Source organism: Pistacia vera, unplaced genomic scaffold (genome assembly GCF_008641045.1).
Source record: "Pistacia vera cultivar Batoury unplaced genomic scaffold, PisVer_v2 Contig421, whole genome shotgun sequence".
Classification (NCBI taxonomy): Eukaryota; Viridiplantae; Streptophyta; class Magnoliopsida; order Sapindales; family Anacardiaceae; genus Pistacia; species Pistacia vera.
In genome coordinates, this window is record NW_022196248.1 from 451,701 (window position 1) to 470,598 (window position 18,898).

The 18,898-nt window shown below is 37.1% G+C and overlaps 2 protein-coding genes across 2 annotated transcripts; one reads left to right on the plus strand and one right to left on the minus strand.

The window, feature by feature from the left end:
• The first annotated feature begins 10,669 nt into the window (after positions 1 to 10,669).
• On the plus strand, positions 10,670 to 14,963 carry LOC116142871 (cucumisin-like). The gene is made up of 10 exons (XM_031428280.1): positions 10,670 to 10,756; positions 10,839 to 10,927; positions 12,168 to 12,265; positions 12,353 to 12,493; positions 12,591 to 12,690; positions 12,777 to 13,290; positions 13,384 to 13,706; positions 13,818 to 13,929; positions 14,013 to 14,226; positions 14,314 to 14,963. Exons 1-10 carry the CDS (start codon positions 10,682 to 10,684, stop codon positions 14,940 to 14,942), a joined length of 2,295 nt encoding a protein of 764 aa, XP_031284140.1. The 5' UTR covers positions 10,670 to 10,681; the 3' UTR covers positions 14,943 to 14,963.
• Positions 14,964 to 16,170: 1,207 nt separating this feature from the next.
• On the minus strand, positions 16,171 to 18,306 carry LOC116142897 (bifunctional dTDP-4-dehydrorhamnose 3,5-epimerase/dTDP-4-dehydrorhamnose reductase). Its single transcript, XM_031428310.1, has 2 exons — positions 17,647 to 18,306; positions 16,171 to 17,051 (listed from the first exon to the last, which is right to left on the minus strand). Exons 1-2 carry the CDS (start codon positions 18,097 to 18,099, stop codon positions 16,605 to 16,607), a joined length of 900 nt encoding a protein of 299 aa, XP_031284170.1. The 5' UTR covers positions 18,100 to 18,306; the 3' UTR covers positions 16,171 to 16,604.
• Positions 18,307 to 18,898: the final 592 nt, after the last annotated feature.

Here is an 18,898-nt window from a genome sequence, read left to right on the forward strand (position 1 = left end):
TTATACAGGACCCCTAGGTGACCCACCGATCCCTCTAGGCTCGAGGAGATCGGTTTTAGTTAGGCATGTACCGGCACGTTTAATATTTTTCTTAGAAGCATGCTAAGGTTGAATGTTGAATAACAGCCAAACAATGTCATTCTAACAAAGATAATAATCCGATGAGACATTAAATAAAAAACCCTCAACTAAGTATATTAAGTCACGAATGCCTCCATCACCATGGTTTTAATCAAACCACTGTTCGTCGGAACCTTGTGTGCCAAGGCGAAGGGTACACTTCTACCAGTGGGAGGTTAAAATTCATTGGAGTTTTCCTTAATGGTGATGGGTCGACTTAAAATGACGGTTTTGCTTGTTCGCCAAAGCGAAGGTTGATAAACGCACATAGGAAAAGTAGAACAGTACACATATTATGTGTACGTGGTGACATGTAGTGTCCATCTACTGATACTGAGATCACACTTGAGGACAATGGTTGAGCCATTAGATTGTGTGATTGGCTTGTTGGCTTTTACCATTTGAGGTTGATAGTAGGACTATCAACTGGTGTGGATTAAGTTTGTTGGCCTACCTAATCAACTCCTTTTGGCTTGTTCGCCAAAGCGAGGTTTGAAATGGGCAGGATGGGATCTCAGTCCACTAGGAAAGCCAACGGGCCTTCCGAGTTAATAGTGAGGGCTATTGGCTTGAGTAAAATAGTGGGAGCATCGTTTAATAAAAGACCATATAAATAATAAGAACTTTATAAACTTTTCTTTTCTGCAATTGTAGATTCACTGAAAATGGCATTATGAACCTGCGACCGATAATCGAAAAAGAAAAACGGTTGGATGGATCCAATTTCTTAGAATGGTATCGTAATCTTGGATTATACTTAAGTCAGAAAGAAATTGTATATCCTTGAAAAGCCATACATGGTTGAGCTTGATCCTGATCCTGATGCCACTCAGGAAGTTAAAGGACTTATCAAAAGTTCCTTGATGATGCTGATAGCGTACAATGCTTGATGTTAGCATCGATGCACCTATGCTGCAAAAGCAGCATGAGAATATGGATGCTTCTTCCATAATCTACACCTAAGGAGCTTTACGAAACAAATGCTCGACATGAAAGGTACAAGGTGCGAAAACTGTTTGGGAGTCGTCTGACTGAGGGTGCCCAAGTTGGTCCTCATGTGCTCAAGATGATCGAGCACATAGAGAGGCTTGAGACTTTGGGATGTGGCTTGGATGCAGAATTACAAATGGATTTAATTCTGCATTCATCCTCCTTCCTGTCTTATGCTCGTTAATGAATTTCAATATACACGATGGAGAAAAACCTGTCAGAACTTCTGAACATGCTGAGACTGCAGAGCAGGACTTGAAAAAGTCTAAGCCTGTTTTACTGGTTGCTGCAGTAAAGCAAAGGGTAACGGCAAGGGTAAGGCTAAGGCCAAACCCAAGCCAAGCCTAAAGGACAGTGGCTCTTGGTCCTGAGAGTGGCATAGGAAAGGGCAAGGTAGTCTACTTTTTGTGGCAAGCCTGGCACTGGAGGAAACATGCAAGGCTTTCCTCACAAGCAAGAAGAAGTCAGAGGCTACGATTCAGTACTTTCATGATTGAGATTAACTTCTCTCCCTCAACATCTTGGGTCATGGACACAGGATGTGGTACTCACATTTGTACTGATGTGCAGGGACTAAGGCAGAGTAGAGTGCTCGCCAAGGGAGAGGTGGACCTACGAGTTGGAAATGGAGCACATGTGGCTGCATTAGCTGTAGGGAATATTGTTTATCTTTGCCTACGGGCTTATTGTTGGAATTACATAACTGTATCACGTACCTTCTATTTCTAGAAATATTATTCAGTATCTGTTTGGATAATATGGAGTATCATTTTGAGATATCTAATGGACTGTTGTCCTTTAGTTTGAATCGTATTCTATTTGGAATTGCAAGGTTATATAATGGATTATATGTTCTTGATTTAAACAATAAAGAGATTCTCAATATTGAAACAAGAAAGCAAACATAGCGACAAAACCAAACATATCTGGCATTGTAGATTGTGTCATGTTAATAAGACTCGCATTGTAAAACTTCAAAGAGATGGAGTTTTGGCCCCTTTTGACTTCCAGTCATTTGAGGTAGTGGAGTCAGCCTTTTAGGCAAGATGACCAAGTCTCCTTTCACAGGACAAAGTGAAAGGGCTACTGAACTGTTAGGCATCATCCATAGTGATGTATGTGGTCCACTAACAGTTAAAGCTAGGGTGGAATTCATATTCATCACCTTTACTGATGATTTCAGTAGATATGGTTATGTCTACTTATGAGACATAAATCTGAAGCCTTTGATAAATTCAAGGAATTCAGGAATGAAGTACATAATATGTTGGGCAAAAGTATTAAAGCTCTTCGGTCGGATCGAGGAGGTGAATACTTAAGCTCGGGGTTTCTAGGTACCTGAAGGAATGTGGGATAGTATCACAACCACCCTCCTTATACACCCCAACACAATGGAGTGTCAGAAATGAGGAATAGGACCTTATTGACATGGTTAGGTCCATGATGAGTTTTAGTGATACCTGCACCATTCTGGGGTATGCCCTAGAGACTGCGACTCACGTTTTGAACCGTGTGCCGTCAAAGTTTGTAGATAAGACTCCATAGAGCTATGGAGTGGGCGAAAGCCCAACTTGTCTTATCTAAGGATTTGGGGTTGCGAAGCTTATGTTAAGAAATAATTGAATCAAAGCTGGGCCCAAAATCCTGTAAATGTATATTTGTGGGGTATACAAAGGAGACCAAAGGATACTATGTCTACCATCCAGAAGAGCGCAAAATCTTTGTTGCCGATTTGGTGTCTTCCAAGAAAAGGAATATTTTCTAAGAAGTACTAATGGGAGAAAAGTAGAACTCGATGAAGTTCTAGAACCACAAGATATACTGACGAAGGACAGGATGATGTGCCACAGGAAGTGGTTGAGCATCGAGGAGGTTACTCCACAAATTATGGATCAAAGTGAACCACCTCAGGTAGCACAGGAGCTGTGTAGATCTGGGAGAGTACGCATGAGCCCGAGAGATACGGTTATCTTGTGACTCAACATGGTGACGTACTAGTCTATCAAGCGATGAACCCAGAACCTACGAAGATGCTATATCGGATCCAGATTTCGTTAAATGGCTTGAAGCCATGAAATTGAGATGGACTATGTACCAGAACCAAGTGTGGTCTCTGGTGGAACCACCTGAAGGGGTAAAACCCATAGGGTATAAATGGGTCTTCAAGAAGAAGATTGACATGGATGGCAACGTGCATACTTATAAGCAGGCTGGTTGCCAAAGGTTCAAACAAATTCATGGCATTGACTAAGAGAAACCTTTTCGCGGTTGCCATGATTAAATCATCGGATTATGCTGCAATTGCTGCATATCATGACATGAGATTTGGTAAATGGATGTCAAAACTGCTTTCCTGAACGGAAACCTTGAGGAGGATGTGTATATGACACAACCTGATGGTTTCGTTCATGATAGTCAAGTAATAAGGTATGCAAGTTGCAGAGATCCATTTATGGACTCAAGCAAGCTTCAAGGAGCTGAAACATTCGTTTTGATGAGGCCGTAAAGAATTCGGTTTTATCAAAAACGAAGATGAGCCCTATGTTTACAAGAAAGTGAGTGGGAGCGCAGTAGCATTCCTAGTGTTGATGTCGATAACAGACTTCTGATCGGGAATGATGTACCGAACTTGCAGTCGGTAAAGACTTGGTTATCCAAGCTTCTCCATGAAGGACTTAGGGGAAGCAGACCATCCTTGGTATAAAGATCTATCGTGATAGATTGCGTAGGTTGCTTGGCCTAAGTCAGAGTGCATATATTGACAAAGTACTGAGACGATTCAGTATGGAAGAATCCAAGAAAGGATTTCTTCCGATGTCACATGGTGTTTATCTCTCTAAGGAATTGTGTCAAAACACAAGATGAGAGAGAAGGATGAAGAGGATCCCAATGCATCAGCAATTGGATCATCATGTATGCCATGCTATGTACAGATTGATGTCTCATGTGTTGAGCACTTGTAGTAGATATCAATCGGATCCAAGTGAGCGTCACTGGATGGCTGTCAAGAATATTCTTAAGACTTGAAGAGATAAGGATATGTTCTTGGTTTATGGAGGGGAAGATGAGCTCACTGTAAGAGGATACAGTGATGCTAGTTTCCAAACGCAAAGATGATTATCGATCGCAATCAGGGTTTGTATTTTGTCTCAATGGCGGTGCGTGAGTAGAAGAGTCCCACCAAAGCACTGCAGGGATCCTACAATGGAGGATGAGTATATTGCATTATCAGATGCGGCACAGGGGCAGCCTGGATTAAGAAGTTCGTCCAGAACTTAGTGTGGTTCCTACGATTGTTGATCCTATAGACATCTATTGTGACAACAATGGAGCAATTGCTCAAGCTAGGGAACCACGGTCTCATCAGAAGTCCAGACACATACTCAGACGATCCCATCCATCAGAGAGATAGTTGAGAGGAAAGACGTGCAGATTAGTAAAGTGCATACCGACGACAATCTCGAATCCACTGACAAAGCCTCTGTCACAGCAGAAGCATGAAAGGCACTTGAAATCATTTGGTATTAAATACATGAATGATTGGCTATAGTGCAAGTGGGAGATTGTTAGAGTAGATGCCCTAGAGCCAATCAATTATTATAGAATTGACTCTTTGTAATATGTTATTAATCAATAATAAAGGCATTTTATTCTATATCGCGTAAATCATATTATTGCAAATTGTATTGATATATGTCTTAGAATGGTAGAACCGTGACAAGGGTATCAGTGTTTCAAATCTTGATAGTGAGAACCCTATGAGCACATATGGTGGCCATTCTAGAAACGTCTGTAGCCCCAGTATTATTCTGAAGTAAGGGCACAGATAATACGGTAAGGCTGTCCTAGTGTTGAACGACCTTGTCGAAAGGCAGTGACTGATCTCACTTGTCAAGGTTGTTTGGTGACAACCTGGTGCAACACATGGGTGCTTGTTGTAGGCGGATATATCGTAGCAAATACTAGACAGACCCACCAGAGGATTCCATATGGATGGTAACCCCAGTGTCTTGGAACATCTCTAACGAATGGTGGTGCATGTGATCCTTAGACTTGAGATCATCGAGAGGCCTTGTGCACCGATTGGTACAGTTTGACACTAGCCTAGAGCTGTCAGTACGGTGGTGATGACTTATCAAGGAGTGTATCAAGACTATGGTGGATGACAGAGGATTCATCACCCGGGTACGGGAAAGTTATATCACGGCGCAATTCAGTATATGGCATGACACTAAAACTGTGGCCACAGTGGGATTGAGTTGTTGCTCTATCCAGATTTAATACGGGTCATTGGTCCAGAAACTGAATATTAATACGAGAGTAACTGAAGGTTGACACTATTCTATGCCTTGTCTCGTCGAGATAACATATGATGAAAGGATCGAATTGTATGGTAACCATATCGTTGACAGGTAGCTACTTTGCTGAATCCGAATCTATCGGGTGGCCATGATGCCTTGTTAGGGGCCAATTTGGTTGTGTATTTGTGAGCGATTAATTTGTGTTAATCGCGATACTATACACTACCGGTATGATGAGGAGCCTATGGGTTACACACATAGAAGATAATTTAGAGCAAGAAAGAAAGAAGGGTGTTTTCGTCTTTTTAGGCGAAAGGGTATTTTGGTATTTCACAGTGCAATTAAATTTGCTGAGGTTGTAGCCTTTTATTTAATTTGTTAGAAAAATTAAATAAGTGAAATTCGGTTTAATGTGTGTTCGCACATATTTAATTAAATCATCATTATTGTTAAATGTTAATTAAATATTAATTGATTTTAATTGAAATAATGATGAATTAAATTAAAATATCTAATTGGGGTGTTTGGCAAATTTGGGGGTGTTTGGGTTGGAGCAAGCCATTCCATATGGGAATACGGCAACTAAAATAACTATAAAAGAAAAGGTTTTAGTTGGAAAAAGGGTGTGTGTTATTTTATTCATTCTTCAATTTTTGAAAAGAGAGAAACCCAGCCTAAAAACTCTCCCCGCACTTTTACTGTTCATTGAAAAACAAACACTTTTGTTTCTTCTTTGATTTTAAGGCCAAGGAGGATCTAGCAAATCCCTCATTGGTTCTGTGATGTCTTCGTGTAGACCTCTACGGTTCGCTATACTTGGATGGAGCAAACACGTTTAGAGACAATATGGCGGAGCCCAAGTGGGTATGAATTAAACTTTAGATTTATTTTATTTTCTGCAGATTCTTGATATATACATAAACTGTAAAATTTGTGCCTTGATTTTGGGCTTTAAGGAACGATCTACAGTTGTATAAAATTTTGTTGTTTCGCTGAGCAAACGGGTCATTTCCTAACAGCAAGTACGAGTCCTGTATCGATGCCATTATGTTGCTGGATCTGTCCATCGACAGAGTCCACTTAGAGGATGGACGTTTGGTGAGACACAACGTACTTTCTATTGCCCATGGGTGAGTCGACCGAATTCTGGGGTTTGTGCAACACTTTCTTCAATGGGAAGGTCATGAGGATGGTTATCGGATGGCACTAGAAATATGGTCATAACTTATGAGTTTGGTGATTAATGCTAGGGCAAGCTTCTCAAGTGAGTCGTAGCATGTTTCAATATCAAGCATTGACTTGCTGGCATAGTAGACTGAAGCTATTTTCCAAGATGTCTATGAAACATGAAGGACTACATGATAACAAACAAAAGAAAAATATTCATGGATCCTAAAACTATACATGATTTCATAACATAATGAAATGTCATAAGGTGATTAACATAAATCCTAGAAATCGTAGGCATTCTCGTCACCAGTTGAATGGCACATATCAGCATCTCCAAAGAAGTCTGAGACATTAAGATTTGCAAACCCAGTTTGATTAGGATTATCAATATGGTTTGTCTCAGGATTATCAGTGTGATTTGTCTTTATCTTCTTATCCTTTTATTGATGCTTGATATAGTTCTACCAAGTATTTGGATATACAACATGTTTGCGACCAATGGACTTTTCCTCTGCATCTATAACACTTGTTTTCATTATCATTCAAGATCTTGTTATGTGAATTGTTTCTTTTCTCATGCTTTGGTTCAGCCTTGTTCCACTTTTGGTGGTTTGACTAAAACTTCTTAGTATGACCACCTTTGGGTCGAAAATTTATTCGCCCATGACCTCGATCACACCCACACCCACGCCCACGCTCACGATTATTACTATTGGTAGTCGCGTTCACTTTAGGGAACGGTTGAGTGCCAATTGGACGAGTTTGATGGTTTCTTAGCAACAATACATTATTTTGTTTAGTAACAGGCAAACAAGAAATTAGTTCATAATACTTTTTAAAGTTGCGTTCCCAGTATTGTTGCTTTAGGAGCATATTAAGAGGGCAGAAAATGGATAATGTTTCTTCTAACATATTTTCTTCAGATATTATCTCTCCACATAACCTCAATTTAAAAAATAATTGTAAACACAAAACAAAATTATACTCACTAATTGACTTATAATCCTCTAGACACAAATAAGTCCAATCATATTGAGCCATTGGGAGCATTATTGATTTGTTATGTTCAAATCTCTCCTTCAAATTAATCAAAAATTGAAGTAAATCTTTTATATCCATGTACTCAGCTTGTAATCCTTCTTAAATATAATGTCGGAGGAAAATAGTAGTCTTCACTTTGTCCTGTAGGGACGTTGTATTTCCTCCCTCAATCACCTCACCCAAGTTCATAAATTCCAAGTGGAGAATAGTGTCTAAGGCCTATTCAACATAGTTCTTTCCATCTAGTCTCAGGGCTTCACAAGGTTCAACATTTCCAAAAAATATTCATTAATAAGAGTAGCGTAATTAGTGTACATGTTAGATTAACATATAAAAAGATCATTTATTAATCTTAGAAAAAGCTTTAAAGCTTTAGGTATTAAGGTAAAAGAATCATATTAGAACTTCAAGTTCCTTAGAATATTGTATAACTTAGGATTTTACTTTATCTTACAAGGATAAGTAATTTTCTTTCCTTAATGCACATCTTCCGGATGCATGTCATAGAATGCATACTGGCATCCCAAAACAATAATAAAAATAAAAATATAAAATGCGATAATTGTAAAAGAATGATAAATTGCATAAAATGTAATGAATAATAAAATGACAATAATAACAATAAATTGCATGATATTAGAATCTATATATCACAATCATAGCTCAGGACTTCAGGTTCTGACGTTTGAAACTTCAGATTCTAAGATAAAAGTCAAAATTTTAAATTTAGAACTTTAAGTTCATGATTGGGGATTGATTCTTCGAACTCTATGTTCATTTATCATTTCTATTTACAAAACTTCAAGTTGCCATAATTTCTGGTGTCTTCAGTAATATAGTACAATTTAGAAAAATAAATATGTAATGCAATTAACCCCCTGTTTGTTACAGTTTTTAAAACTCTATTCTATTATCTTATCCTATCCTAAATAGTAAAAAACGTGTTTGTTTTAATATTAACTATTCAATTCAAAATCTAATCTTATTCTATTCAACTCAAAACATTTAACAATTACCTTTTACAATAAAAGTTTATAAATTAACAAAAACTCTCCCACCCACCCAAGCCATTGTTGCCTGCCAACCACCACCGTCGGCCGCCAGCCGCCATCGCTATCACCATCAGTCAGCAGCACCAGAATGACGCACAATAGGTTGGATCTAGCCGATTGTGCACCGATCTAGCCGTTTTCGGCTAGATCCACCATGGATCTGGCTGAAAACGGCCAGATCTACAGTTAGAGATCTAGTCGTTGATGATAACCAGATTCTGATTGTAGATCTGGTTTATCTGACTAGAAAAAGCCATATCGACATACGACCAGCCAAATCCAATTGTTCCTGTGTCATTCTGGCGACTATCGACCACCATCCGGCTATGGTGTCTGGCTGTTGGCAATCGGTTGGGTGGGTGGGGGTGTTTTTGTTAATTTATAAATTTTTATTGTGGGGGTTGTTTAACTAAATTAACAAATGTAGAGGGTAAAAAAATACTCCAAATATTTTCAAAAAAGGTTTTCCAAAAATGTACCAAATACATTCTTAAAATCCTATCATATTTAATTTAATCATATCTTATCCTATTTAGAATAGTTTTTCAGAACATCATATCTCAAGTAATGTCCTAAACAAGCCTTAAGCCATTACTAGCAAAATGTAACAACATTAGCAATACGTATAAAGAAATAAAGTCAATTGGTTAGTTCAGGAAACAATTACAAAAATATATTACCTAGGAACTAACCATATTTTCTGATATGGAAGATCAATTTTACGGCAGCCATTAATCCAATCCTTCAATGCCAACACAAGTGATAGGTGGCTTTACATGGAGAGTGCATGATACACTTGTCCTTGGCCAATCCGTTTGTCATTAAGAATAATGTGGCATAAGTGTGGAAAGCCACATAATCTATTACACATGAAAAGTTTTAAATTATTAAATAAATGTCTAAATAAACCTCGTGTGTTTCCAAAACAATCCTTGTTTATTAAAATGTTAATAATTACTTTTCTCATACTTTATTAATCTTTATTTTCTGTGGATTTAGATAAAAATCAATTATATTTTGTTTTAAGAAATCTTGTATTGAGATTAAATCAAATACAATTTATACAATACAACTATTAAATTATTGGAGATAAATGTAACTAATTTGATTACAAAATGAAATATTGATGATTTTTTTTTTTTTTTTTTACTAATCAGATACTATTCTTCATTCAATATTATTTGTAATTTTGAAATAATTTAAAATACTAAGATGTACAAAATAATTTAAGTTATACATCGACAAATACTACTATTAGGTCTATGAAATAATTTTCTCAGCCTTGCTTCTCAAAAACAATACATCATTTGCTTCGTTCTAGCTATTAAAAAAAGAACTAGTTAAACCAATTTTGATAAAAGATGCATTAAAAAAATAATTAAAAAAAAACTTTTATAATGTAGAATAAAAATTAGAGTTTTAAAAATAATTATATATCTTAGATGTAGTTAGTATTTTTACTTTATCCAATTTAGTAAATTTGAAGAGGATAAAATTGGAATTAAAAAAAATTATGAAAGGTAGGGGAGTAGTAGGGGACCAATAGTATCACTCTTAAGAAAATCACCTTCAAGTTAATGGGCCTTGCTGAAATGTGTAATGACTTTGACTGGAACCTCATTGAGATAAATCTTTGATCGGGCTCTTTTGGGTTTTGTATGACATAAGTGTATATCGACTGCTATTTTTGATGAGCCGCTACCACACCGAAGAAAAAGGTTCCATGTCACCGGCTAAAAGATTAAATTAAATTTCCTTGATACTAACGAAGCCAACAAAGACAGATAAATTTCAAACAAAACAAGGGAGAAGTATAGGAAACATTGTAATTTCAATTGAAACTATCGTACAAATTCAAACATAATTTGATGACAATAACAATATACAGAAGCAACAAAGGACGGCTTGATGTATGCGGAGATCACAATTAAGTTTCAAGTTTTGTTCTTATAAATACCTTAAATTTTGAACCTAAATCATTTCAAGATACAACAAAGTTTGGTGTCAATGGCTCTCCATTCTCTTTTGTATTCATTGTTGTTTATAGCATTTGCGCTAAACTGTCATGCCCATGAGAGGAAGGTATTTATGGTTTTTTCCAGTATACATATATTTATAATTATAGGATACATATTTATACTTTTGTTTTGTTTTGTTTTCTTAGGTTCATGTTGTGTATATGGGAGATCGGCCTCAAGGAGATTTTCCACTAGCATCCACGCACCATTCCATGCTACAAAATGTTATTGGAAGGTTACTTACTACCACTAACTATTTAAAATTTGATGTTGCACTCAAAGCAGGGTTTTAACCTATGAAATTAGCAAGTAAATATTATTATTTATTAGTTTTATTTTAGGGTTACACTTTTACAGTTTACTTAACACCTTAATTCTATCTAGGGTATTACTCTATTAATGTTTGCCATGTACATACAAAACAGGACTGACTTTTGCAGCCAAAATTATTAATGATCTCGATAATAGAGCAAGATCTTACCAAGTGCTCCAATATCTACAACATAGTAATGTAGGAAAATTTTGATATATTTGATATATATTAATTATTATTTTAATTTTTAGATTATCTTATTTTAGGATGAGTTATGTTATATTAACGTTTCAATCAATCTGATCAATAAAATCAGAATAAGTTGAGTTTGCTGTAACTTCTCCCATATTGACTCATTTCTTAATTTATAATTTAAAAAGTACTTAACAAACTAATTTAAAAAGTGATTATACAACCATTTATTATGAAATAATCTATTTTATTAAAGGATTCCAAAAGTAGGTTTGCAAATCAAAACCTGCTTAAGGAGTGTTGATTACAAAAATACGCTTATTATTAACATAATTCTAACGTGTTGTTGGTAGGGTTTTAAAAATCTACATCAATTTATTAAATTAATTTAATTATTATGTTACAAAAAAAATTATGTTTAATATATTTTAACAATAAAAAAGTTAATTAAAAAAATGTATTTTGATCATTTTACATTTATCACATATACTTTTTTAAAAGTAAAAGCGATTTAAAAATTAAACAAAAAAAGAACACCTCAGAAACTTTTATCATTCATAAACTTTTGACCAAAAGTAATTAAGAGAAGCTACAATAATGAATAATCTCAAACAAAACCTTAATTATAATATTTTTCCTTTGTGGAATATTTTTACGGATTCAAAATTAGTTAGTCGTAGTTTTGAGTATTCTGTAATCGTTTCCAACCTATAAAAAACTATTTTTAGGTTATTATTTGTGTAAAAAATATTGGTCTTGTAAGGGTGGAGCTGCCACCGGGCACATTTGTATAATCAAGAGACGATCACTTACTATACTCAGTCCAAATTATTAATTTGCACATCATTGCCCACACAAGGGCTGAAATCAAAACCATGCAAACAAAACTTAAAAATGCCTGATTACTCACCCTTGGAGCAGGCTGAAAATAAACCTTACTTTCTGAATAATCTGTAACGTTTGAGTGCAGCAAAAAATCAGCCAAACAGTCTCTAATCTATAGTTATGGAAGGAGCTTCAACGGATTTGCAGCTAAATTAACAGATGAAGAAGCTGCAAGGTTTTCCGGTGAGATTGTAAACAAGTGTCTACTGATGGAAAATAAAATATATATTTTTGAGTTTCACCCTAAATACAAAAGTGGATTTTATGCAGCACTGGAAGGCGTAATATCAGTCATTCCAAACCATATACTAAAGCTTCACACCACAAGGTCATGGGATTTCATGGGTTTCTCCCAAAGCAAGGTTGGAGCAGCTGAAGAAGGAGACGTCGTCGTTGGACTTCTTGACACAGGTCTTGATTTTAAATACTCACTATTAACTTCATTTTGCCGAAAAATCGTAGATGATGCTCTAAATATAATGAAACTTTTACCTTCTTTCTTTTGTAGGAATCTGGCCAGAATCTGAGAGTTTCAGTGACTATGGACTCGCTGCTCCACCTTCTAAATGGAAAGGAATCTGTCAAGGTGCCAACTTCACCTGCAACAAGTAAAGCTCTGTTCTTCTTCCCATACTCTGTGACATCATTTGTGCTTCATTTCTATCAGTAGTTAATGGAATTAATGAAATCACAGTAAGATCATTGGAGCTCGCTACTACAACAGTGAAAACTACTATGACATTACCGATTTCCAGTCTCCAAGAGATTCCGAGGGACATGGATCGCATACTTCCTCGACTGCAGCAGGCAGCGAGGTACCTAATGCAAACTACTACGGGCTAGCTAATGGAAAGGCCAGAGGTGGAGTTCCCAATTCAAGGATAGCCATGTACAAGGTTTGCTGGTCATTCGGATGCGCTCTTGCAGATATCTTGGCAGCATTTGACGATGCCATAGCAGATGGAGTTGATATTATATCAGTGTCTCTTGGTGCTGATGTCCCACTCGAATACTTTGAAGATCCCATCGCTATTGGTGCTTTCCATGCCATGAGACATGGTATATTGACCTCAAATTCTGCCGGCAATTCAGGGCCCTGGCCATTATCAGTTTCCAATTATGCACCCTGGACCCTGACTGTTGCTGCCAGTACAATTGACCGAAAATTTATTGCCCAAGTGGTGCTTGGCAATGGACAAGTTTACGCTGTGAGTGAAATTACAACCCCTTGTATACAACATGTAACTTTTCCTCAAGTTTATGTGTTCTAATACCATTTTCACTTTATCTACGTCGTAAAGGGGCTTTCCATCAATAGTTTTGATCTCAATGGGACCACATATCCCTTGATCTGGGGAGGAGATGCAGCCAACTACAGCGCTGGAGCTGACCCGGAAATTTCAAAATATTGCATCACTGGTGCCATGAACTCATACAAAGTAGCAGGAAAAATTGTTTTCTGTGAGACTCTCTGGGATGGTTCTGGCATTCTGATAGCTGACGGTGTGGGTACCATAATGGCTGATTCTTCTATTACTGACTTTGCCTTCAGTTACCCGTTACCAGCAACTCAAATCAGCACAGAAGACGGCAAGGAAATTTTGGAATACATCAGAACAACAGAGTAAACAAACATCTCTACCACATCCTTCTTTCAACTTGTATCTGATATTATAGCTAGTTTAACAAAGTCATTTTGATTATGATTTTAACTGGAATAAGGGTAAATTTTCAGAAATCCAATTGCAACTATTCTTGTTGGTCAGACTTGGAAGGATATCATGGCACCTTATGTTGTATCCTTTTCTTCTCGAGGACCAAACCCTGTCAGCCCTGACATTCTCAAGGTATTAACAAAAAAAAGCTTCAATTTACACCAGTTGTTCAATCTTAGAGTCTGTCTTGAAATCTGTCCATGGATGACCCACAGCCTGATCTCACTGCACCTGGTGTGGACATCCTTGCCGCTTGGTCTCCTGTGTCACCACCTTCCATCTACAATGAAGACACCAGAGCTGTCAATTACAACATAATCTCTGGCACATCCATGTCATGTCCTCATGCTAGTGGTGCTGCCGCCTACGTCAAGGCTGCCCACCCCAACTGGTCTTCTTCTGCCATTAAATCAGCCCTTATGACCACAGGTGAGTGAATTTGTTTCCTAGTTACCATTTCCATGGACATATAAATGACATAGACCACTAATTCCCTTTTTCATTGTTTCTGAATAGCTCATGCCATGGACACCAAAAAGCACCCAGACCTTGAATTTGCATATGGTTCGGGTCACCTCAACCCTGTGGACGCAATAGACCCTGGGCTTGTTTATGATGCAAATGAGACAGATTACATAAACTTCCTCTGCATGCAAGGGTATAACGATACCACTCTAAGATTGGTCACCAGCGACAATAGCAGTGTTTGCTCAAGCACAGAGTCTGGAAGAGCTTGGGATTTGAATTACCCATCGTTCTCTCTAGCTTTGCTAGATGGCCAGAAGATTTGGAGTGTCTTTACCAGGACAGTTACCAATGTTGGCTCACCAAACTCAACCTATACTGCTAGACCATATATGCCTCCTAATGTTAGTGTTGATGTTGAGCCGTCGGTCCTGTCATTCTCCAGCGTTGGGGAGAAGAAATCATTTACATTGACAGTCAAAGGTCCCAAGATTTCACAGCAGCCAATTATGTCAGGTGCAATTATCTGGGAAGATGGAGTTCATCAAGTAAGAAGCCCAATTGTGGTATATAATATCTTCTCTCTTTCTCCTATTTCATCCTTCTCAGCATCTCAGAAAAGCCTGAAATTCAACGGTCCTTCCATGTATACTAAGAATGGAATCCTTGGACGCAATTAAACCCTATCCATAATGCAGTTTCCGTCCTCTGATAATGGCATGTAATTTTGAACTGCTTCTACAAGATGGAAATAAGACTTTGAATAACACTGCCATTGGCATTTGTTGTCAAATCACACAGGCAATTGGTAACTCTGTTGTATTTAGTTTCTGCTTTTATATGTCTAGTGTTACTACAATGCTTGCTTGTTGGATTTTGTACCTTTAATATTCCATGAAACTTCTTCAAACTCTTGTATTCTATCCGCAGAGCAAATGACCTCGCAGTCAGTTTCCTTTTTATTTTAGCGGGCTTGTCATATGCAATAAAACATACAACCAGTCGATTAATAATATTTCCACAGCCTGAGGGTTTTAATTTTTATTTTTTTGGGAGGATTGTCATTACAGAGTTAAGCCATTTTTATTCCAAGAGAAAAGAAAAAGTAACTTTACGACCTCTAATGCTAACATGCTATGCTATCTGGCCTTCAATGGGCGATAGGACCTTATATTGTATCTAGAAATAAATATTTAAGCATCATAAATTACAATAATTTCAACTTCAAACTATCATTTGGAATAAAGAAAAAAAAATCACAAAATCAATCAAATAACTATGCATATGTCAATAATCATTAGATGAACCTAATTCAACAACGGGAACACCAGATTACAAAAATAAAAACAAAAAATTCATGGTTGGATCACTTTTAGTGGTTGAAGAAAACAGAAACCTAGTTGTTTTATCTCTGTTCTTGACTTTTGAGTTGTGAGTATTAATTAAGAGAACATGACAGAACAATTCATCTAATTGCTAGCTATTGGCAATGACAGAAAAATTACCATGAAAGTAAATGGTGAGGATTTGCCACCTCGAGCTATCTTGCTACTGCTAGCATGTCTGCACCAACTCTGTCAGCATTAAGATAGGACAACTTCTTTTCTTATTTGTCTAGATTAAAAAAAAAAAAAAAAAAGAACTAGCAAGGAGAATCTGTCCATAAAGCCATAGCATTTGAAGAAAGATTCTGCAACAACTAAATGGTAACTAAGCTGCAAAAACTAGGCATCCCAGTAACATACTAAGCCGTGGCATCAATTGCATTTTTTTCCCCTGAAATCAACTTAACAGATCTTTTTACATTATACAGATCAAATCCTCATGCAAACAAAAAGAATTGTAAATAAATATAATTAAAAAAAAAGGGGGGGTGGTTGGGGGGAGAGGAGAGAGAGAGAGAGAGAATTTAAACTTGGCTGGGAATGTAAAATAGACCAAACATTCTATTACATCAATAAAAATGGGTACAAATCTCTTAATTTCAAATCCCTAAGTAATGTGCTATCCCTTTTTATCTGTTTGGCAGTCCAAACAGATGGCAATAGGACATATTTGTAAAATTACATTGAGTGAACCAGCTAGGGAAAGCAGAAGATCAGAAATGTTGCAATCCTCAGCAATTGCAGTCCAATACCAATCAACTTACAAATACTTATTTATAACTTGACAAATTACTTCTGACTATTTTATTTGTGAATAAAGTATTCAGATACAAATAGGAGCAATCATGTATGTTATGTGGGAAGAAGAGCCCATATAGCATTGAGATCACATCAACCTGCGGGAACTAAATTCAATAAATAAGAAAACTTAAAAATTCAAACCTAAAATTTTCAAGCTCAGGCAGTCTTCTTATTTGGCAGGAACACGTATTTGATGAGGGACTCCTTAATGGACAAGAGTTCAGGAAATTCCTTCTTCAATTTGTTGGCATCAAGCTCATTGTTGCTCCTTGGGGCAACGATCACCTTTGCTTGCTCTTCAAGAGTAAAATTTTTCCAAGTGAAATTGGGGTCAATGTACTCCTGATACATCTCTAAGATCTCATTGTGGCTGACCACTCCAGGATTTGTAAAGTTCCAAATTCCAGTGAGGTTTCTCTTTGCCATCTCAATGGAAATCGGGAGGAGCTCGTCCAAAATAGTCATGGAGTTTGGAATGTTGACTACCTTATCATATCGAGTGATCTTTGTGATGAAGTTGCGGGGATTTGCTAAATCAGATGAGATTGGCATCCTCACACGCAATGTACACACATTCTCATAATTCTTCAGCAGATCCTCCACCTTTCATATATAAGGAAACAACCAATCAGAACAACCAAACAACCTCTAACAACCATAAACATTTCTTCTTTTTCATTAGAAAAATAACTCGAAACTATACAATTTGTAACCTTTAACACAGTTTTTAACCGAACATGATATGCCTATCTTACTTCCAAATACTAAAGCTAAGATCTTCACAATGACAAAAGGTAAAGTAGTGGGATTTATTGCGCTACGCACAGTAGCTTATATATCTAGCCAGTATTTTCATACCAATTGAGAAAGAAGCAAAAGGAAATGAAATTTTGACACTAGCCTCAACTGTAAAGCATGCCATAACCATGAATCTTAATATTGCGTGTGGACCAAGTTACTAAGCGTGGCAATCAATGACACGACAATTCAACATATCATTTAGGAAGCTAAAATGGGAGTGTAAATGCAAGTTCCCCCATTTACCAAAATTTAGATAACAAAAGCAGTTAGATCCCATAAACAAATCATCAGATCTAACACATTTTCATGCATACTCAATCAGTTCCATGAATCATTAATTCACATTTGTTACTATATGACAAAATTATAAAGTAAGAATCTTAGATTTAGAACTTACCATGGCCTTGGTCTTGGAGTAGAAAGATCCGATAAAATTCGGAGTATCTTCCTCCTTGAATCCAATACCTGATCCAAGCGGGTGATCCGCATCGTATTCAAAGACACAACCAGTAGCATAATTAATCAAAACCAAACGTTTCTCTCTGCAAACGTCAGCAAGCGTAATAGTACCGACCACATTAGTTCGGATAGTCTCGACCTTATGTGATTCGCACCAATCCACATTAGGCCTGCCGGTGACGCCAGCAGCGTTGAAGACGTGAGTGGGCTTGACAGCAGCTATGTCGGCTTCGAGTGAATAACGGTTCTCGAGGCGACCGGCGCCGTAGACAAAGTCGATGCCTTGAGCTTGGCAGAGCTTGCCGAGGACGCCACCGATCCAGCCAGTGCGGCCGTAGATCAAGAACTTGAATGAGTTGGCGCCATCAGAGCCGTTGGCTGGAAAGCCCATGGTGGAGAGTATTGAGAGTGTGGAGATTTGAGTGAGTGAGTGGGGAGATTGGATCTGCTGGAAGCAGAAGGCTTTTATTTATACAAATCGTTTGGTTGGTTGTCCTGTCCTGTGGATATATGATGTAGAGATCATGTAATAAATATAAACGTGGTGATTTTTTAAAATGAGATTTGGATTTGGACAGTGATGAGTGATGGGCGGGCGGTGTGCGAAGAGGACGTGGTTAGCTTCTTAAACTCAGGTTACTCTGTGGTTTATATTTAAAATACACCTCACAAAATTGCACTATTAACACGGTATAAAGCCATTCGAGAAAAGAAATTTATTGGTTTGAGTCATTCATTCCGAACCTGTTAAAAATAAATCATTTTAGTTTAGTGTTAAAGAACGTTTGATCCCAATTAATTAAAGATATATAATAAACAAGATTAATTTTTGCCTAATTGCCTATATTATTCAAAATAAACTAATGAACAAGGTAGGTATGACTATAAGATTTGACGGAAAATGAATGTTACATGGCACAAAAGTAAATTAAATAATTAACGCGGTAGGACTCACATGGACGAATAAAATAAACACAATTTGCGTTTCTTTAGTAAAATAAGCATTGATATGATAAACAAAAGACCGTGATATAGCTCCATCTAACATGATACGGTGGATCAGCGACCATATATTGGAAATGAGCCGTGGTTGTAGTTGTAGATGCTACTTGGCATTGTCCTTTGTCTATAACACATCTAAATTGGGATTCAGCTGGGACCCAATTCCCATTGAATAATCTCAGATTCAG